At 49.0% G+C, this 23,188-nt stretch overlaps 1 protein-coding gene across 7 annotated transcripts in view; it reads left to right on the top strand.

Moving 5' to 3' along the window:
* AMPD2 (adenosine monophosphate deaminase 2) overlaps nt 1-23,188 on the top strand; it is a 117,231-nt gene that overhangs the window by 51,492 nt on the left and 42,551 nt on the right. For 3 of the 7 annotated variants that reach the window (XM_069944412.1, XM_069944409.1, XM_069944415.1), the window contains exons 2-5: nt 19,708-19,835; nt 21,242-21,372; nt 22,423-22,491; nt 22,667-22,772. In XM_069944412.1, coding sequence (XP_069800513.1) covers nt 19,708-19,835; nt 21,242-21,372; nt 22,423-22,491; nt 22,667-22,772 — 434 coding nt within the window. Of the gene's footprint in view, nt 1-16,647; nt 16,742-16,776; nt 16,897-16,986; nt 17,118-19,495; nt 19,621-19,707; nt 19,836-21,241; nt 21,373-22,422; nt 22,492-22,666; nt 22,773-23,188 lie in introns of those variants that run through there. The other 4 variants (XM_069944416.1, XM_069944414.1, XM_069944417.1 and 1 more) reach the window with 4 other exon arrangements.

Here is a 23,188-nt window from a genome sequence, read left to right on the forward strand (position 1 = left end):
ACACAGCTCTAACCATAGCCATGACTGTACCACACAGCTCTAACCATAGCCATGACTGTACCACACAGCTGTAACCATAGCCATGACTGTACCAGAGAGCTGTAACCATAGCCATGACTGTACCACACAGCTGTAACCATAGCCATGACTGTACCACATAGCTGTAACCATAGCAACAACTGTACCACAGAGCTGTAACCATAGCCATCACTGTACCAAACAGCTGTAACCATAGCAACAACTACCACACAGCTGTAACCATAGCCATGACTTTACCACACAGCTGTAACTATAGCCATGACTGTACCACTTAGCTGTAACCATAGCCATGACTTTACCACACAGCTGTAACCATAGCAATGACTGTACCACACAGCTGTAACCATAGCAACGACTGTACCACAGAGCTGTAACTATAGCAACAACTGTACCACAGAGCTGTAACCATAGCCGCAACTGTACCACACAGCTCTAACCATAGCCATGACTGTACCACACAGCTCTAACCATAGCCATGACTGTACCACACAGCTCTAACCATAGCCATGACTGTACCACACAGCTCTAACCATAGCCATGACTGTACCAGAGAGCTGTAACCATAGCCATGACTGTACCACACAGCTGTAACCATAGCCATGACTGTACCACATAGCTGTAACCATAGCAACAACTGTACCACAGAGCTGTAACCATAGCCATCACTGTACCAAACAGCTGTAACCATAGCAACAACTACCACACAGCTGTAACCATAGCCATGACTTTACCACACAGCTGTAACTATAGCCATGACTGTACCACTTAGCTGTAACCATAGCCATGACTGTACCAGAGAGCTGTAACCATAGCATGACTGTACCACACAGCTGTAACCATAGCCATGACTGTACCACATAGCTGTAACCATAGCAACCACTGTACCACACAGCTGTAACTATAGCAACGACTGTACCACAGAGCTGTAACCATAGCCATGACTGTACCACACAGCTGTAACCATAGCAACGACTGTACCAGAGAGCTTTAACCATAGCCATGACTGTACATCACAGCTGTAACCATAGCCATGACTGTACCATGCAGCTGTAACCAAAGCCATGACTGTATGGCTATGGCTGCAGAGAGCTGTATCCATAGCCATGACTGTACCACACAGCTGTAACCATAGCCATGACTGTACTACACAGCTGTAACCATAACCATGACTGTACCATGCAGCTGTAACCAAAGCCATGACTGTATGGCTATGGCTGCAGAGAGCTGTATCCATAGCCATGACTGTACCACACAGCTGTAACCATAGCCATGACTGTACCACACAGCTGTAACCATAGCCATGACTGTACCACACAGCTGTAACCAAAGCCATGACTGTACCACACAGCTGTAACCATAGCCATGACTGTACCACACAGCTGTAACGATAGCCATGACTGTACCACTCAGCTGTAACCGTAGCAGCGACTATACCACACAGCTGTAACCGTAGCCATCACTGTATCTCACAGCTGTAACCATAGCCATGACTGTACCACACAGCTGTAACCATAGCCATGACTGTACCACACAGCTGTAACCATAGCTACGACTGTACCAGAGAGCTGTAACCATAGCCATGACTGTACATCACAGCTGTAACCATAGCTACGACTGTACCAGAGAGCTGTAACCATAGCCATGACTGTACCAGAGAGCTGTAACCATAGCCATGACTGTACCACACAGCTGTAACCATAGCCATGACTGTACTACACAGCTGTAACCATAGCCATGACTGTACCACAAAGCTGTAACCAAAGCCATGACTGTATGGCTATGGCTGCAGAGAGCTGTATCCATAGCCATGACTGTACCACACAGCTGTAACCATAGCAACAACTGTACCACACAGCTGTAACCATAGCCATGACTGTACCACACAGCTGTAACCAAAGCCATGACTGTACCACACAGCTGTAACGATAGCCATGACTGTACCACTTAGCTGTAACCGTAGCAGCGACTGTACCACACAGCTGTAACCGTAGCCATCACTGTATCTCACAGCTGTAACCAAAGCCATGACTGTACCACAAAGCTGTAACCATAGCCATCACTGTACCACACAGCTGTAACCGTAGCCATCACTGTACCACACAGCTGTAACCATAGCCATGACTGTACCACACAGCTGTAACCATAGCTACGACTGTACCAGAGAGCTGTAACCATAGCCATGACTGTACATCACAGCTGTAACCATAGCCATGACTGTACCACACAGCTGTAACCATAGCAACGACTGTACCAGAGAGCTGTAACCATAGCCATGACTGTACATCACAGCTGTAACCATAGCCATGACTGTACCACACAGCTGTAACCATAGCCATGACTGTACCAGAGAGCTGTAACCATAGCCATGATTGTACCGCTTAGCTGTAACTATAGCCATGGCTGTACCACACAGCTGTAACCATAGCAACGACTGTACTAGAGAGCTGTAACCATAGCCATGACTGTACCACACAGCTGTAACCATAGCCATGGTTGTACCACACAGCTGTAACCATAGCAACGACTGTACCACACAGCTGTAACTATAGCCATGACTGTACCACACAGCTGTAACCATAGCAACGACTGTACCACACAGCTGTAACTATAGCCATGGCTGTAACCATAGCAACGACTGTACCACACAGCTGTAACCATAGCAACGACTGTACCACACAGCTGTAACTATAGCCATGACTGTACCAAGGCTTTGTGAGGGAGTAAAAAGAATGAAGGGAAAAAAAGACATTATTACCAATGGGAAAAGATGTAAAATAAAGATGTAATAGACCTTCATAGGACTTCATAGACCTGAAATAAACAGATTTCCTTTATAGTTCATGATGATATAAAGCCATGAGGGAAAGCGGATTTAAAGGGGTTATCCAGCACTACAAAAACATGACCACTTTTCCCCCTACTGTTGTCTCCAGTTCAGGTGCGGTTTGCAATTAAGCTCCATTTACTTCAATGGAACTGAGTTTCTAAACCCCACCCAAACTGGAGACAACATTAGGGGGAAAGTGGCCATGTTTTTGTAGTGCTGGAAAACCCCTTTAAAGGGAAATATGTAACCTGTGCGCCGAGGATGAAAGTTGTTACCTTACCTCTTACCTCAGAACACGAGACTAGCCAGATATCCCTCCAGGGAAGGACCTAGCAAATAGGTGGCTCCTGTACCACCAAAGCCACCATATTAAAGGGGTTGTCCGGCGCAAAAAAATTATTCACAGAATAACACACATTACAAAGTTATACAACTTTGTAATGTATGTTATGTCTGTGAATGGCCCCCTTCCCCGTGTCCCACCACCCCCACCCGTGTACCCGGAAGTGTGGTGCGCTATACTCACCTGTCACGTGCCGACCACGGTCTCCGATCCTCAGCAGTGACGTCTTCTTCGGGTGGCCAGCGGATCTTCCCGAGTGCCGGCCGCCCTCTGCAGCGTCATCCGAACCTCAGCCGCGATTGGCTGAGCATAACTGTGCTCAGCCAATCACAGCTGAGCTTCGGATGACGCTGCAGAGGGCGGCCAGCACTCGGGAAGATTCGCCGGCCACCCGAAGAAGACGTCACTGCTGAGGATCGGAGACCGTGGTCGGCACGTGACAGGTGAGTATAGCGCACCACACTTCCGGGTACACGGGTGGGAGGTGGTGGGACACGGGGAAGGGGGCCATTCACAGACATAACATACATTACAAAGTTGTATAACTTTGTAATGTGTGTTATTCTGTGAATAATTTTTTTGCGCCGGACAACCCCTTTAAGTGGCCCCTTCAGTCAATATCTAATGTCATCCTCAGCGCCATTTTCAGGAAAATCATAGATAATTCCCTGTTCCCTGTCTGTGGCAAAGCAGAGCATGATTTGTCTGCAGAACTTCACCCCAATATGAGGGGCAGGTGAGCAGACCTGGCAGAGAACATAGTGAGTGGTCCGGAGATGTATTATGACTGTGGGTGATGTCTGCTGATTGGTCATGTAGGATCATTTTTAGCTAGTATGTGTATAATGTGGAGGAAATTTATTAGGCTGTCCTATCGTGAGATTCTTTTTGCTCATATCAACCAATCACAGCTCAGCTTTCATTTCTCATATTACTCTGGTAAACAAAAAGCTGAGATGTGATTGGTTGCTATGGCCAACAAAGAGAATCTTACAATAAGATTACACAAATAAATTCTGAACCTGATCTTTTAAAGGGGTTAATACAAAAAGAACAAACAAGGGCCACAGCGCCTCCTGTGATACAGTGGGAGAACGTGGAGGAACAGTAACAGTAAGGCTGGGTTCACACTATGTATATTTCAGGCTGTATTTGGTCCTCATGTCAGGTCCTCATAGCAACCAAAACCAGGAGTGGATTGAAAACCCAGAAAGGATCTGTTCACACAATGTTGAAATTGAGTGGATGGCCGCCATATAACGGTAAATAACTTCCATTATTTCAATATAACAGCCGTTGTTTTAAAATAACAGCAAATATTTGCCATTAAATGACGGCCATCCACTCAATTACAACATTATGTGAACATAGCCTTTCTGTGTTTTCAATCCACTCCTGGTTTTGGTTGCTATACAGCCTCACAAATACAGCCTCAAATATACATAGTGTGAACCCAGCCTTATAAATGTGATCACCTAATAGCCACTTGGGCTTTATGCATATCGCCCCACAATGGGGTACGGGGATGTAGTAAACAGGTGCAATAGAGGATCTGATGGTACCCTGGCATGCTCCCGAAATGGAGCCTGTATAATAGTACAACTCAAAATAAGAAAGGGGGTACTTGCGAAGACCAGAGCTGAAACGGACGTAGACTCACGTATAATCGATAAAAAGGTTTTATTCCAGTAATTGCACAGAAATGACGCCTCTTCAGGATGTCACCTCCCTTCCTCAGAAAATCATGCACAATTATCCGTGGAGGGGAGTTGACGAAAGGCGTCATTTCTTAATTGTGGTGTTTAAGGGGTTAAGGAAGGGCTGCAGCATTATAGCTGCCCGTCATTGATGTTGAGGGCCCAGCTGCTGACAGCAGCTCAGCCCTCACCCTCTATGAAATGAGCTCAGCTGCTGAGCTCGCTTCATAGTTACACAGCAAATAATGGCGCACGGGTATGTCATGGGTGGTCTAGGGTTTGTCAGCATATACTATTGATCCATGTTGCTGAGGCTGCAGAAGACATAACAGTGCCATATACATACCCGGGCTGCCCACTGTTCATTGCTGTCATGGTTTTCACAAAATCCAGTGACATGCTCTTCTCACAGGAGCACTGTTATGTTTCCCGCAGACCCCACAGGAGCACTGTTATGTTTCCTGCAGACCCCACAGGAACACTGTTATGTCCCCCGCAGACCCCACAGGAGCACTGTTATGTCCCCCGCAGACCTCACAGGAGCACTGTTATGTCCCCCGCAGACCCCACAGGAGCACTGTTATGTCCCCCGCAGACCCCACAGGAGCACTGTTATGTCCCCCGCAGACCCCACAGGAGCACTGTTATGTCCCCCGCAGACCTCACAGGAGCACTGTTATGTCCCCCGCAGACCCCACAGGAGCACTGTTATGTCCCCCGCAGACCTCACAGGAGCACTGTTATGTCCCCCGCAGACCCCACAGGAACACTGTTATGTCCCCCGCAGGCTCCACAGGAACACTGTTATGTCCCCCGCAGGCTCCACAGGAGCACTGTTATGTCCCCCGCAGACCCCACAGGAACACTGTTATGTCCCCCGCAGACTCCACAGGCGCACTGTTATGTCCCCTGCAGACCCCACAGGAGCACTGTTATGTCCCCCGCAGACCCCACAGGAGCACTGTTATGTCCCCCGCAGACCCCACAGGAGCACTGTTATGTCCCCCGCAGGCTCCACAGGAACACTGTTATGTCCCCCGCAGACTCCACAGGCGCACTGTTATGTCCCCCGCAGACCCCACAGGAGCACTGTTATGTCCCCCGCAGGCTCCACAGGAACACTGTTATGTCCCCCGCAGACTCCACAGGCGCACTGTTATGTCCCCCCAGACCTCACAGGAGCACTGTTATGTTCCCCGCAGACCCCACAGGAGCACTGTTATGTCCCCCGCAGACCCCACAGGAGCACTGTTATGTCCCCCGCAGACCCCACAGGAACACTGTTATGTCCCCCGCAGACCCCACAGGAGCACTGTTATGTCCCCAGGAGACCCCACAGGAGCACTGTTATGTCCCCCGCAGACCCCACAGGAGCACTGTTATGTCCCCCGCAGACCCCACAGGAACACTGTTATGTCCCCCGCAGACCCCACAGGAGCACTGTTATGTCCCCCACAACCCTAGCATATAATTAGCTTTCCCTACCACCTGGTTACACTGGTGACTCATTTTTAAGGTAATCAATCAGCACCATTGTGCTGATATGGTTCTCAGCTGCACCGTATTGAGCTACTGCGCAGCTCCCTGGGACTACCAGCCGTGCCTGTGGCCATAGCTTTAGATGGGGGAAAAAGTACCTTTAATCAGGCGCGCCAGGCCAAGAGAGGGGCAGCAACTAGTCATATGGGCAGGGAGCCGTCCGTAACTAGTCACTGCTTTCTATTCCACTTGGATGCTGTTGGACTCCTGGTTTTCTAGTCACGACTTTCTGTCTGGCAGCGTGCAGTGCAGACATGATTGACATGCAGAGAGAGTTGTAGTGGCCTCTCTGCCTGTAAATAATCTCTGCATTGCGCACTGACAGGCACAGAGCTGTGACTAGCCACGGACGGTTCAACACTTAGATGACTAGTTGCCGCCCCTCTCCTTGCCTGGCGCGCCCAATTAAAACTACTTTGTCCCTCATCTAAAGCTACTGCCGCAGACGCGGCTGGTAGCCTCAGGGAGCTTCGCAGTAGCTCTATACTGTGCAGCTGGGAACCATATAAGCACAATCGTGCTGATTGATTCCCTTCAAGGCTGTCAGAAATCACTACCCCGAAATCCTTCTCTTTTGAAGTCTTTGCTAACACAGAATTGCCGATATACTTAGATAAAGGATAAAGTGCATTATTTTACATTTGGAAACATTGAGCTGCAGTCTCCATTGTTTGGATCACCCATCTAGCAAAGCTAAATAAATTTCCATATTACTGACACCTCCAGGAATATCAACCCTATTGCACACTTTTGTGTCCTCAGCTACAGACCTTACCTGCCCACCCTTCTCCTATGTCACTATCCTTACCTACCAAACCTTCTCCTATATCACTATCCTTACCTACCAAACCTTCTCCTATGTCACTATCCTTACCTACCAAACCTTCTCCTATGTCACTATTCTTACCTACCAAACCTTCTCCTATGTCACTATCCTTACCTACCAAACCTTCTCCTATGTCACTATCCTTACCTACCAACCCTTCTCCAATGTCACTATCCTTACCTACCAACCCTTCTCCTATGTCACTATCATTACCTACCAACCCTTCTCCTATGTCACTATCCTTATCTACCAAACCTTCTCCTATGTCACTATCCTTACCTACCAACCCTTCTCCTATGTCACTATCCTTACCTACCAACCCTTCTCCTATGTCACTATCCTTACCTACCAAACCTTCTCCTATGTCACTATTCTTACCTACCAAACCTTCTCCTATATCACTATCCTTACCTACCAACCCTTCTTCTATGTCACTATCCTTACCTACCAAACCTTCTCCTATGTCACTATCCTTACCTACCAACCCTTCTCCTATGTCACTATCCTTACCTACCAAACCTTCTCCTATGTCACTATCCTTACCTCCCAAACATTCCCCTATGTCACTATCCTTACCTACCAAACCTTCTCCTCAGTCACTATCCTTACCTACCAAACCTTCTCCTATGTCACTATCCTTACCTACAAACCTTCTCCTATGTCACTATACTTACCTACCAACCCTTCTCCTATGTCACTATACTTACCTGCCAACCCTTCTCCTATATCACTATCCTTACCTACCAAACCTTCTCCTATATCACTATCCTTACCTGCCAAACCTTCTCCTATATCACTATCCTTACCTACCAAACCTTCTCCTCAGTCACTATCCTTACCTACCAAACCTTCTCCTATGTCACTATCCTTACCTACCAACCCGTCTCCTATGTCACTATCCTTACCTACCAACCCTTCTCCTATGTCACTATCCTTACCTACCAACCCTTCTCCTATGTCACTATCTTTACTTACCACACCTTCTCCTATGTCACTATACTTACCTACCAACCCTTCTCCTATGTCACTATCCTTACCTACCAACCCTTCTCTTATGTCACTATCCTTACCTACCAACCCTTCTCCTATGTCACTATCCTTACCTACCAACCCTTCTCCTATGTCACTATCCTTACCTACCACACCTTCTCCTATATCACTATCCTTACCTACCACACCTTCTCCTATGTCACTATACTTACCTACCAACCCTTCTCCTATGTCACTATCCTTACCTACCAACCCTTCTCCTATGTCACGTACAAACATATAAAAAAGAACAGGACCCAGAACAGACCCTTGTGGCACACCACTTGTAACCAGTCTCCGCTCGAAATATACACTAGTAACAACAACCCTCTGATATCTATCCTTCAGCCAACCACAAATCCACTAAACTATCCAGGCATTTAGTCTTTATGGGGAACTGTATCAAAGGCTTTGTGGAAGTCCAGATGGGCTATATCCCCGGCACCTTCATCCAGCACTTTTGTGACATAATGAAAGAAATCGATGAGATGAGTCTGACATGGTCTGCTGTTAAAGCTAAGCTGGTTTGGGTCAAGTTGTTGATTCTTAGATGATGTTATCGTCTTTTGTAGAAGTGTTTCCATCATTTTTACCCTTAGAGTGGATGGGTATAACATTGGCCATTGGCTATACAGACCCATCAGGGGGACAGCAATCACAGAACAGAGTTTTTTAAGAACCTTGGGGTGGACACCGTCTGGACCCATCGCCTTATTCAACTTTATACGGGCAAGTTCCTCTGAAACCTCAGCCTCTGCAAATGCTGGAGCTGAAGCCATACTGTAATTGTGAAAGCCTTATTCTGAATACACTGAGAAGTAGCTATTCTCATGGTCAGTCACCTTATCTCCTTCAATACAGGGTACATGAAGGATACATTGCGCTTGCTTTATAGGGAGGCTTGTGTCAGACACCCGTGTGAATGGGAGCTAAGCTGCAGTAACCAGGCACTGCCACTACACAGTGAATATCACCAACCATTTCCAGTCCCATTCTTTGTATGTGTGCTGGAACCGTGGCTCTGCAGCACAGCTGATTGGTGGGGGTTCTCGATACGTCACAGATAAGACATTGATAGCTTACCCTGAGGATAGCTTATCAATGTAAACGTCCCAGAATACCCCTTTAAACCCTTGGTGACGTCTGCTGACTTGCACTGGGCCGTCAGTGCATGCTGGCTGTATTATACGCAGTAACATAGTTAATAAGGTTGAAAGAAGACAAGAGTCCATCAGGTTCAACCTAGGAAAACCCTACTGTGTTGATCCAGGGGAAGGCGAAAACCCCCTATGAGACAGATGACAATTGCCCCATCACTGGGAGAAAATTCCTTTCCTACTCCAATGGCGATCAGAATAAATACAGATGTGGGGTTAACCGATCACCTTCCTACCCCACTTCTCTGCAGGGTTCAGCATGGTTGTCATGGGCTGCCATATTAATCCTCCTGTTACACCCTGCCATCACAGTATTTTGCAGTACAGAAGTGGAGTTCTGCCTCATCCAGGGGTCCAAACCGGAGATGGCAGTGGCGGTGTGGCAGCAAGGTGGGCAAGTAGAGTTTCTTTTTCTATTTAACTAAGCCCTGAGCACAGTTAGATCTACAGTCATGGCCAAAAGTTTTGAGAATGATACACATATTAATTTGCTTCATGGCAATGGCAATTTGCATATACTCCAGAATGTTATAAAAAATTGCAATTACTAATCATCCTATCTATTGACTAGAGGGTATTGAACTCGCTTCACAGAGAGTGATGACCAGCTGCTTTCAGACAGGCCGCAGCTGATCGCAACATTTAAGGGTCCATTTACACAGAAAGATTATCTGACAGATTATCTGCCAAAGATTTGAAGCCAAAACCAGGAATGGATTTGAAAAGAGAAGAAATCTCAGGCTTTCCTTTATGACCTGATCTCTGTTTATAGTCTGTTTCTGGCTTTGGCTTCAAATCTTTGGCAGATAATCTGTCAGATAATCTTTCTGTGTAAATGGACCCTAATGCTGGGTTTACACAGAACGATTATCGTGGAAATTTGCACGATAACGATCGAATTCGAACGATAATCGTACGTGTAAACGCGGCGAACGACGAGCGAGAAATCGTTCATTTCGATCTTTTAACAGGTTCTTAAATCGTCGTTCGCAAAAAAATCGCCGATCGTTCCGTGTAAACAGTCATCGCGCGATAGTCCGGCTGCTCGCAGCACTGCAGTTATTGGTGCCTTGACTAGGGACAACGAAGAATCGCCCGCGCCCCGCATGGTCAGGTTCCCGTGGGTCAGTCAGCTCCCCTCGTGCCTATACCGTGACATAACATCTGGCAACTGGCTGCCCGGGTCCTACCCAGTACTACCACCTACTACTACCCTCAGCGGGTTAGCCCCAGCGCAACTTTGGCGTCACGAACAGGATACAGACTAAGTTGTGCCCGCTCCATCAGTGATACGAACGGCTCCTGTCACTTAAAGGGGTTATCCAGCGCTACAAAAACATGGCAACTTTTTCCCCTCTCTTGTCTCCAGATTGGGGGGAGTTCCATTGAAGTGAATGAAGCTTAATTGCAAACCACACCTGAACTGGAGACAAGAGAGGGGGAAAAGTAGTCATGTTTTTTTAGCGCTGGATAACCCCTTTAAGGTAAACTACTTACCTTTGTGCAGTCTTCTGATAGAGTCTTACATTGACCATTGTAATCACTGTAATGAATGAATGTAACAGTCCCCCCTTTACCATTTTACTTATAAAACATATAAAAATAAAAAAAACATTATACTGTATATATGGCAGCATGTGTAATTGTCTGATCTAGGAAAACATAACAATAGTGTTCCTGCATAGTGAATGGTGCAAACTAAAAAAGCAAAAAAGCACCAGGATTGCTGATTCTTTGTTTTATATCAGCAAAAAAAGCACTAAAAAGAAAAATATGACACCCCAACCAGCCCTGGAGGTGGAAAAATATATATCACTGAGAAGGCGAGGAAGAAACAGTGAAAATGCCAAAGTCAAAATTGGCACCTGATCCTTAAGATCCTTAAAGGGTCAAAGTGCTCTTGATTCCAGAGCGCTGTACAAAAAATTATGGCATAACATACGGAATTTACACATGCAGGCTATGTTCACATGCCATTTAACAACGTCCGTTGCATAGCAACAGCCGCTGTTAAACAGCCGGCCGCCGGGCTGCACTCAACCCGTCCCTGCAGCCGATACCTCCGTATCGGCTGCAGGCACGTTCTTTTTTCCCAATTGATTTGCAGGCACCGGCGGCTGTGCCCGCAAATCAATTAGCCAATCACTCCAATGCAATGTGCGGCCGCGCTGCACATTGCGTTGTGTGAACAGCTGATGTTCCCGGACGCTGTTCACTGAACAGCGTCCAGAAATAATTGACAGGCACATTATTTTAACGCCCGTTCTAAAGATCGGGCATTAGAATAACGATGTGAGAACACAGCGGGCGGCATTGCATTGGCTTCAATGCAATGCCGCCTGTGCAGTAAAGAACGGACGCTGAGGCAACTGCAATCAGCGTCCGTTCTTTACTTAAAAAAAACTAATCTACTCTCCCTGCGAGGAATACTTCTACAATGGGATTTGTTACCTTCATCCTCTGCGCCATTTCCGTGTATTAAGCGGTTGAATCTTTAAGCTATTTAGGCATTTAGTGCACTGGCGATGGGAATACCCATCTGCCCCCGGCCGGCCCCGCCCCTCGGTGCCAAAACACTAAGGGCCCTATTACACGGGACGATTATCGTGCGAAAAATCATTAAATCGTTCGAATTTAAACAATAATCGTTCTGTGTAACTGCAGGCAACGATCGAAAAATGTCGTTGATTTAGATCTGAACCTAAAATTATCGTTAATCGTTCACTAATCATTCGCTGGAATTCCACGTTCATTCGCTCAAGTTCCGCGTTTTTTCACTAAGGGGGACATGTATCAAGCAGTGTACCTTGTACTCCTTAGTATTTTTTGGCGTATGTGTGATGTGCACAGCCCTTCGTCAGATTTACTAAACAGTGTAGCTCGGTGTATGTGTGAATATGACAGCTTACTCCAGTTTTTTGCCTTCTTGACATTTGTGGGCGTGGTTATCCGTAAGAATATTCTCAGCCGGGATTTATCATGTGAGAATTTTGAAATTTTTGCATTTTCGTTCGCATCTGTACTCCAGTCCCAGGGTAGCGGAACTTTTTTAACCAGGGTCAATTCATGAATACCTGCAGTAAAATGCACAGCGCCAGGGAAGCTATAGTAGGTGATTTATGAACCAACATGTGAATGTTCATAAATACCTTACTAGGCTGCAAACATATAAGCCAGTGCACAGTGCTAAAAATATTCGCAAAAAAAGGGGCAAATGATAAATGTCGCCCTAAGCGTTCAGTGTAATTGCACATTGTTCATTGTTTTTCTGGGATCAGAAGGAATAAACGATCATTGTAACGATCGTGACTAACGATTATTGTTCTGTGTAATATGGTGAACGATTTCAGGTTAACGATAAACAATCTCAATCTCGTTTATCGTTAGTCGTTAAAAATCGCTCAGTATAATAGGACCCTAAATTGGGATTAAGCTGCTAACTACACAGAAATGGTGCCAGAAACTTCCCTTCCTCCTCAGTGCCCCGCGCACAATAGGGAGATATTACAAGGTTAGATACTTCTATTGTTTCCATAGAACAGATTCCAGCCCCTGGCGGCAATGGTGGTGTCCCTTGCTCTGATGGTGGTGTCCCTAGCTACAGTGGTGGTGTCCCTTGCTCTGATGGTGGTGCTGGCTGTTATGGAGGTCCTGGCTGTGATAGAGCTGCCCCTGGCTAATGGTGGTGTCCCTGGCTGTGATGATGGTGTTCCTGGCTGTGATGGTGGTGTCCCTGGCTGTGATGGTGGTGTCCCTGGCTGTGATGGTGGTGTCCCTGGCTGTGATGGTGGTGTCCCTGGCTGTGATGGTGGTGCTGGCTGTGATGGTGGTGTCCCTGGCCGTGATGGTGATGCTGGCTGTCATGATGGTGTCCCTGGCTGTCATGGTGGTGTCCCAGGCTGTGATGGTGGTGCTGGCTGTGATGGTGGTGCTGGTTGTGATGGTTCCCCTGGCTGTGATGGTGATGTCCCTGGCTGTAATGGTGGTGTACCTGGCTGTGATGGTGATGTCCCTGGCTGTGATGGTGATGTCCCTGGCTGTGATGGTGGCGCTGGCTGTGATGATGGTGTTCCTGGCTGTGATGGTGGTGTCCCTGGCTGTGATGGTGGTGTCCCTGGCTGTGATGGTGGTGCTGGCTGTGATGGTGGTGTCCCTGGCCGTGATGGTGGTGCTGGCTGTGATGGTGGTGTCTCTGGCCGTGATGGTGATGCTGGCTGTCATGGTGGTGTCCCTGGCTGTCATGGTGGTGTCCCAGGCTGTGATGGTGGTGCTGGTTGTGATGGTTCCCCTGGCTGTGATGGTGGTGTCCCTGGCTGTGATGGTGGTGTCCCTGGCTGTGATGGTGATGTCCCTGGCTGTAATGGTGGTGTTCCTGGCTGTGATGGTGGTGTACCTGGCTGTGATGGTGGTGGTGCTGGCTGTGATGGTGGCGCTGGCTGTGATGGTGGTGCTGGCTGTGATGGTGGTGTTGGCTGTGATGGTGGTGTCCCTGGCTGTGATGGTGGTGTCCCTGGCTGTGATGGTGGTGCTGGCTGTGATGGTGGTGCTGGCTGTGATGGTGGTGTTGGCTGTGATGGTGGTGTTCCTGGCTGTGATGGTGGTGTCCCTGGCTGTGATGGTGGTGCCGCTGTCCCCCCTGTGGGCCCCTGATATTCCTGCTGATCCCCGTCTGGTGCGGTCTGCTGACCCTGTGTCTTATGTAAGCATCCATGGCCTCCTCCTCACAGTGCAGCACTATGGCTGTCCTGTCATCCACTCACTGACATGTCTTACTTATTCCCTGATAAGCTCCAACCCCTCCCATATAGACGCGAAGAGATGCCCAGTGTGAACTGTCAGCAGCAGCCGGCACCGTCCTCTAACTGTCTCAGCACCGTCCCCTCTCTCAGCGGCCACTGTCCCCTCTCTCACTGTCCTCTCTCTTGGCAGCCGGCACCGTCCCCTCTCAGCATTGTCTCCCCTCTCAGCAGCAGGCACTGTCCTCTCTCACTGCCCCCTCTCAGCACTGTCTCCCCTCTCTCTCAGCACCATCCCCTCTCAGCACTGTCTCCCCTCTCTTAGCACCCGGCACTGTCCTCTCTCACTGCCCTCTCTCAGCACTGTCTCTCCTCTCTCACTGCCCTCTCTCTCCACTGTCTCTCCTCTCTCACTGCCCTCTCTCAGCACTGTCTCTCCTCTCTCACTGCCCTCTCTCTCCACTGTCTCTCCTCTCTCACTGCCCTCTCTCAGCACTGTCTCTCCTCTCTCACTGCCCTCTCTCTCCACTGTCTCTCCTCTCTCACTGTCCTCTCTCTGCACTGTCTCCCTCTCTCACTGTCCTCTCTCTGCACTGTCTCTCCTCTCTCAGCAGCCGGCACTGTCTCTCCTCTCTCACTGTCCTCTCTCTGCACTGTCTCTCCTCTCTCACTGTCCTCTCTCTGCACTGTCTCTCCTCTCTCACTGCCCTCTCTTTGCACTGTCCTCTCTCTGCACTGTCTCTCCTCTCTCACTGTCCTCTCTCAGCACTGTCTCTCCTCTCTCACTGTCCTCTCTCTGCACTGTCTCTCCTCTCTCACTGTCCTCTCTCTGCACTGTCTCTCCTCTCTCTGCACTGTCTCTCCTCTCTCACTGTCCTCTCTCACTGTCCTCTCTCTGCACTGTCTCTCCTCTCTCACTCTCCTCTCTCAGCACTGTCTCTCCTCTCTCACTCTCCTCTCTCTGCACTGTCTCTCCTCTCTCACTGTCCTCTCTCACTGTCCTCTCTCTGCACTGTCTCTCCTCTCTCACTCTCCTCTCTCTGCACTGTCTCTCCTCTCTCACTCTCCTCTCTCTGCACTGTTTCTCCTCTCTCACTGCCCTCTCTCTGCACTGTCTCTCCTCTCTCTGCACTGTCCTCTCTCTGCACTGTCTCTCCTCTCTCTGCACTGTCTCTCCTCTCTCACTGTCCTCTCTCTGCACTGTCTCTCCTCTCTCTGCACTGTCTCTCCTCTCTCTGCACTGTCTCTCCTCTCTCTGCACTGTTTCTCCTCTCTCACTGTCCTCTCTCTGCACTGTCTCTCCTCTCTCACTGTCCTCTCTCTGCACTGTCTCTCCTCTCTCACTGTCCTCTCTGCACTGTCTCTCCTCTCTCACTGTCCTCTCTCTGCACTGTCTCTCCTCTCTCACTGTCCTCTCTCTGCACTGTCTCTCTTCTCTCTGCACTGTCTCTCCTCTCTCACTGTCCTCTCTCTGCACTGTCTCTCCTCTCTCACTGTCCTCTCTGCACTGTCTCTCCTCTCTCACTGTCCTCTCTCTGCACTGTCTCTCCTCTCTCACTGTCCTCTCTCTGCACTGTCTCTCCTCTCTCACTGCCCTCTGCACTGTCTCTCCTCTCTCACTGTCCTCTCTCTGCACTGTCTCTCCTCTCTCACTGTCCTCTCTCTGCACTGTCTCTCCTCTCTCTGCACTGTTTCTCCTCTCTCACTGTCCTCTCTCTGCACTGTCTCTCCTCTCTCACTGTCCTCTCTCTGCACTGTCCTCTCTCTGCACTGTCTCTCCTCTCTCTGCACTGTCTCTCCTCTCTCACTGTCCTCTCTCTGCACTGTCTCTCCTCTCTCACTGTCCTCTCTCACTGTCCTCTCTCTGCACTGTCTCTTCCCTCTCAGTGGCCGGCACTGTCTCTCCTCTCTCACTGTCCTCTCTCTGCACTGTCTCTCCTCTCTCACTGTCCTCTCTCTGCACTGTCTCTCCTCTCTGCACTGTCTCTCCTCTCTCTGCACTGTTTCTCCTCTCTCTGCACTGTCTCTCCTCTCTCACTGTCCTCTCTCTGCACTGTCTCTCCTCTCTCTGCACTGTCCTCTCTCTGCACTGTCTCTCCTCTCTCTGCACTGTCTCTCCTCTCTCACTGTCCTCTCTCTGCACTGTCTCTCCTCTCTGCACTGTCTCTCCTCTCTCTGCACTGTCCTCTCTCTGCACTGTCTCTCCTCTCTCACTGTCCTCTCTCTGCACTGTCTCTCCTCTCTCACTGTCCTCTCTCTGCACTGTCTCTCCTCTCTCTGCACTGTCTCTCCTCTCTCTGCACTGTTTCTCCTCTCTCACTGTCCTCTCTCTGCACTGTCTCTCCTCTCTCACTGTCCTCTCTCTGCACTGTCTCTCCTCTCTCACTGTCCTCTCTCTGCACTGTCTCTTCCCTCTCAGTAGCCGGCACTGTCTCTTCCCTCTCAGTAGCCGGCACTGTCTCTTCCCTCTCAGTGGCCGGCACTGTCTCTTCCAATGTGACAGCTCCCCCCTCCTCCCTCACACAGCAGCTCTGCAGCTGAGCATCGGGTATGCAGGTCTCCCCTTCTGACTAACCACTTGGTACAGTCGTAGCCGCTAGTTCCTCTTGCTCTTTCGGGACTGCGGCGAGGACAGTTCCACAGACTTACAGAGTGGAGGGGGAGTCCGCCGGCTGTACGCGTCAGTCCGGGAACAGCTGTACGGTCAGTTGTGTGCGCACCGGGGAGAGATGGGGCTGGTAGGAGGGGAGGGGGCAGGGGCAGCCGGAGGGAGGCCGGGGGCTGGGGACACAGGCAAGCTGAAGCCTGATGGGGACACAAAGTGATTGAGCTGTACCGGGACGCAGTGTCCCGGGGGCAGAGCTGTGCGGTAACGCACGGTGTCTGTACGGGAGGCAGGAGGATCGCAGGTAGTCAGTGACAAGGTAAACAGGATGTGAGGGAAGTAAGGAGACTCGGGCCCCGGCCATCTGTATGGGCACTGCCAGCAGGAAATCCCTATGCCAGGGCACGGGGGGGGGGGGGGGGGGGGGGGGGGGTGAGGAGGGATCAGAGGGGGTCAGGAGTGATGGGGGGAGGGGTGAGGAGGCATGAGAGGGGGTGCAGGAGGGATCAAAGGGGGTGCAGGAGGGATCAAAGGGGGTCAGGAGAGATCAGAGGGGTCAGGAGGGATCAGAGGGGGGTCAGGAGTGATGGGGGGGTGAGGAGGGATCAGAGGGGGTCAGGAGTGATGGGGGGGGGGGTCAGGAGGGATCAGAGGGGGTCAGGAGTGATGGGGGGGGTGAGGAGGGATCAGAGGGGGTCAGGAGTGATGGGGGGGGGGTGAGGAGGGATCAGAGGGGGTCAGGAGTGATGGGGGGGGGGGTGAGGAGGGATCAGAGGAGGTCAGGAGTGATGGGGGGGGGGGGTGAGGAGGGATCAGAGGGGGTCAGGAGTGATGGGGGGGTGAGGAGGGATCAGAGGGGGTCAGGAGTGATGGGGGGGTGAGGAGGGATCAGAGGGGGTCAGGAGTGATGGGGGGGGTGAGGAGGGATCAGAGGGGGTCAGGAGTGATGGGGGGGGGGGGAGGAGGGATCAGAGGGGGTCAGGAGGGATCAGAGGGGGTCAGGAGTGATGGGGGGGTGAGGAGGGATCAGAGGGGGTCAGGAGTGATGGGGGGGGTGAGGAGGGATCAGAGGAGGTCAGGAGTGATGGGGGGGGGTGAGGAGGGATCAGAGGGGGTCAGGAGGGATCAGAGGGGGTCAGGAGTGATGGGGGGGGTCAGGAGGGATCAGAGGGGGTCAGGAGTGATGGGGGGGTGAGGAGGGATCAGAGGGGGTCAGGAGGGATCAGAGGGGGTCAGGAGTGATGGGGGGGGTGAGGAGGGATCAGAGGGGGTCAGGAGTGATGGGGGGGGGGGTGAGGAGGGATCAGAGGGGGTCAGGAGGGATCAGAGGTAAAAGGGGCTGAGGACAGAGTCAGGAGGTATCAGAGGGGGTCAGGAGGGTACATGGAGGCATGAGAGGGGGTCAGGAGGGTACATGGAGGCATGAGAGGGGGTCAGGAGGGTACATGGAGGCATGAGAGGGGGTCAGGAGGGATCAGAGGGGGGTCAGGAGGGTACATGGAGGCATGAGAGGGGGTCAGGAGGGATGAGAGGGGGGGTCAGGAGGTTCTGAGGAGGGATGAGAGGGGTATGAGGGGCTGAGGAGGGATGAGAGGGGTATAAGGGGCTGAGGAGGGATGAGAGGGGTATGAGGGGCTGAGGAGGGATGAGAGGGGTATGAGGGGCTGAGGAGGGATGAGAGGGGTATAAGGGGCTGAGGAGGGATGAGAGGGGTATGAGGGGCTGAGGAGAGATGAGAGGGGTATAAGGGGCAGGGAGTATGCTGAGCACATCCAGTCACCATCACCTTACCTTGTATTGGTCATTGGTCAGACACTATACACAGACACTATAGTGTGCGGGATGCATCTGCTGGGGTCTCTGCTGAGGGTTACATATATACAGGGTCTGTACCAGGCTACCATATGAGGTAATGTGATATCTATACTATATTATGGCTGATGGTCCAAGTGTTGCCCCCTGCTGGATGGTGTGAGGTAGTTCAGACCCTGGAGCCACATCCTGATTGGTTGATGTGAGATTTCTAGCTGTCATCTGAGTCTGAGCCTAATCCACTATTATAAATGTATAGAGAGGTGGAGACTTACAAAGCACACGGGAGATCTCACAGACATGTCCTGTGAGCAGTCAGGAAATGATGGCCTTTGGTGCAGAGGATATAACCCTGGGCCTCTGCTGTGCCCCGTGTAATAAAAGGGCTCCCTGTAAGGATAGAAAGAACCTTTGTTAGACCCACGTCTATCAGTCATTTAGAGTATGTTCACACTGAGAAAAAGTGAAGGAAATCCCGCCTGCCTCAGTGTCAGAGTGGGAGTGTCAGTTCTGAGCGGGGGCGAGCGAGCCATCCCATAGAAACGCTGCGTGACATGGAGGCAGGCGGGAATTCCTCCACTTTTTCTCAGTGTGAACATACCCTTATAGCATATTCTTTGGAAAGGATTATATATTTATTCACTCTGTTTGTACAAAACGGAACCATTTCTCAGTTGGTGTGAACTGTGCAGAGTGCTGGAACTGTGCAGAGTGCTGGAACTGTGCAGAGTGCTGGAACTGTGCAGAGTGCTGGAACTGTGCAGAGTGCTGGAACTGTGCAGAGTGCTGGAACTGTGCAGAATGCTGGAACTGTGCAGAGTGCTGGAACTGTGCAGAGTGCTGGAACTGTGCAGAGTACTGGTATTGTTGTAATGATAGGAGAGATCTATGCCTGCAGTTTCTGCGTATAGTCAGTATTACAGCGTACTGGTAACAGGAATGTTTGAGACCGCCATAATGCAGCTTACTGTCCAGTTGTTTCGGAGACATGATCAGGTTTCCCCTTCGAGGTTACGTATCATATTTTACAGTTTTCTATTCATTTCTTCGCATAATAATGTGTATAATTACCTGACGTGATGACTTTGTTTTTTCAGACTTTCGGGGGTCTCCACTTCACATTTTGCAGTCGGCCAAATCTTTCTCTGGGACACCTCATAGTTTAAAGCAGCTGAGCCGAGAATTAAGAACATCCATGGAGGGTAAATACAAAGAAATAGCAGAGGTAATAAAAAATGCCCCATGTTATGTCTCTTTCAAAGCTTAAAGGGGTATTCCACTCAAACATAACTTTTGATATGTTGCTGCCCATGGTGAGACTAACAGTTTATATTCAGTCTCCTTCTGTGTGTGAGCCTTTCTCTGTCTCCCCCTCCTGAGACGGCTGATGTAAACAAGTCCCTGGCAGGCCTTATCTGCAACTTTGTAGCTTTTTTGTAATACTGGGAGGATTACAAAGAATTAATCAGCAACTTGAGAATAACCCTCCCAGCATTACAAAGACGCTACAATGTTGCAGATACAGCCTGCCAAGGACTTGTTTACATCAGCTGTCTCACAAGGGAGGGGGGGGGAGAAGAGACAAAGAGAAAGGCTTACACACAGATTTTTGGAGACTGAGTATGGAAGGAACAGTTAGTCTCGCAATGGGCAGCAATATATTAAAAGTTTTGTTGCCGTGGAATACCCCTTTAATAATAATGCTTTTATTTGTATAGCGCCAACTGATTCCGCAGCACTTTCCATAATTTGTCAGTTATGGAAAACCCAGCTCCCCCTGTCACATAGAAAAGTTGTAATCCACACTCTTTAGTGTGAAGATTAAAAAACATTCTTTATTAAAGGGGTACTCCAGAGAAAAATATCAAATAGTGTCTAAAAAAAAATCTCCAGTCTTACAGTACTTATCAGCTGCTGTATGTCCTGCAGGAAGTGGTGTATTCTTTCCCGTCTGACACAGTGCTCTCTGCTGCCACCTCTGTCCATGTCAGGAACTGTCCAGAGCAGCAACAAATCCCCATAGAAAACCTCTCCTGCTCGCGCTTTGTACAAATACATGTTTTATTGGGCATTTGTTAAAATACTTTTGAAAAATTTTCAATAAAAAGATTGAACAGAAAACCTCTCCTGCTCTGGACAGTTCCTGACATGGACAGAGGTGGCAGCAGAGAGCACTGTGTCAGACTGGAGAGGATACACCACTTCTTTCAAGACATACAGCAGCTGATAAGTACTGGAAGTCTTTTTTTTATTGAAGTAAATTACAAATCTCCATCACTTTCTGGCACAAGTTGATTTGAAAGGTTTGCTGGAGTACCCTTTTAATCCATCTAAAAAAAGTAATTCCTGGAACATACTAACAGAGCCAACATGTTTCGGGCCATACCCACAAGCCCTTCCTCAGGAATGGAGCCAGACAGCTCCCATGCAGTGGCCACTATTATTATATGATGGGGATTCACATCATGTGATAAATAGACAGCAGGATTCTGCTAGATCTGGGACATCTCCTACTAAGGATGGGGGCTGATACTGGGATGGGGGCTGTCTTTGTGAGACCCCCCCTTTTAATATCTTTGTTTATTTTTTTGTATTTTTAATAAATAAAGTAACATTTTATCGCTCCTTCAGGAACTGTTCAGCCGTTCCCTTGCCGACAGTGAGATGCGTTCTGCTCCATATGAATTCCCAGAAGAAAGTCCCATTGAGAAGCTTGAGGAAAGACGACAGCGTCTAGAGCGCCAGATAAGTCAAGATATCAAGTAAGACCAAAAAAAAGAAACGGTATTCCGGCCATAGCTTATAACTAACAGAAAGATATCATATGTAAAGAGACTCTGCCAATATAGATTAGCCCAAACATAGTTGTTAAAGGGGAACTATCATGTGGTTAGACAAATCCAACCTGCTGATAGCTCGCTAGGGGGTATGGGGCGCTGAGGATGAAGCTACATCTGTCTACTTCACCCTCTGTGCCATTCTTGTGCTGTTAGTTGTCAAAACGGCTGCCAGGTAGGCCACTGGGAGCACTGCCCCAGGAGCACTTACCCATTGCTCGGATCATGTGCCATTCCTGTGCCGTTAGTTGTCAAAACCGCTGCCAGGTAAGCCACTAGGAGCACCACCCCCCCAGCCCCGGGGTAGCGATGCGCCTCCTGCTTAGCCCCACCTCCTATGCTCCTAACAGCTTACTGGGCACAGGATTTCCCAACTAATAGCACAAGAACGGCGCTGAGCATGAAGGTAACAGACTTAGCTTCATCCTCAGCACCCCATGCCCACTAGGGGGCTGTTAGTAGGTTGGATTCCTCTAACCCGCTGATAGTTCCCCTTTAAGGGCCTGTTCATACGGAGTAAAACTGGCGGAATTCCCGTCAGCCTCTGTGTCATACAAGCTGTCTATGAGAAGGCTCGCACACCTCCTCTCTCCGATCGGAAGAATTGACATGTCAATTCTTTTGAGCGCAGAGGTACGGAGAGAGGAGGCGCGCGATACCTCCCATAGACAGCCTGTATGACGCGGATGCTGGTGGGATTCCGCAGCTGAGAGTTCCGCCAGTTTTACTCCGTGTGAACTGGACCTAAAGGATTAGGATAAAAAAGAAGAAACTATGTGATATATAAGGAATTATGGGAAACCAATGAGGTGAAGTAATGGAAGTCTGTTGAGTGATTCTATTGTCTAACAGTATACTAATCGTTATTTAACTCTATTGTATTTCTTTCATCCTCTTTTCCTATGATTTCTACTTGCTTTGGTCTTTCCTCTCCGTCCTATCCATGTATCCAATCTACTGTTGGTTTCTCCCTAGACTCGAGCCTGACATTTTACTTAGAGCAAAACAAGATTTTCTGAAAATTGACAGCAGCTCAGACTTACAGTGAGTGTGTCCATTTATCTTGCTGCCATTGTACCTGCTGCTCGCTCTCTATCTACCCGTCACCATGCCCTGTATTCCTCCTGATAATATCTTTTCTCTTATCCTTTTCTCTCCCTTCCTCGTCTCATTCCATTCCATTGTGCTCTATTTTCCTGTCCCTTCTTATATTTCTCAGGTTGTACAAAGAAGAACACGAAGATTTAGTGGATACTTTCTCTAAAGATGTTTTATTCGAGCGAGAATATCTAAGAGTGTCCATCAGTGGGGATGAAAAGTGTGGGGTAAGATACTCATGGAACAATATTAGATCTTTTTAGGTTTAATAACCTAGATGTACGTGCATTTGTAGACTGCATATGAGTACATATATTGTTTGTATGGTAAATAAGTACATTATCAAAGGAAGATTCAATCATCTTCAATTAACATTAGACAGAAAAAGAGTTAGTATGCTATGAAAACTGCGCATAATCTGCTAGATTATTGTGCAGCAAGGACTGTATATATATATATATATATATATATATATATATACACATTGTTTCTGTCCTTGCTATAAATATATATAATCAGCAATGTCCGTGCAGCCCTTGCTTTTTACAAAAAGCCCGTGTTTCTCGCTCATCACTGATGCTTCTTGCCCAGTCTCTTTAGTGACAGGCTGCTGAGCCAATCACTGGCTCAGCACCCAGTGGGA

Source organism: Dendropsophus ebraccatus, chromosome 11, assembly GCF_027789765.1.
Source record: "Dendropsophus ebraccatus isolate aDenEbr1 chromosome 11, aDenEbr1.pat, whole genome shotgun sequence".
NCBI lineage: Eukaryota > Metazoa > Chordata > Amphibia > Anura > Hylidae > Dendropsophus > Dendropsophus ebraccatus.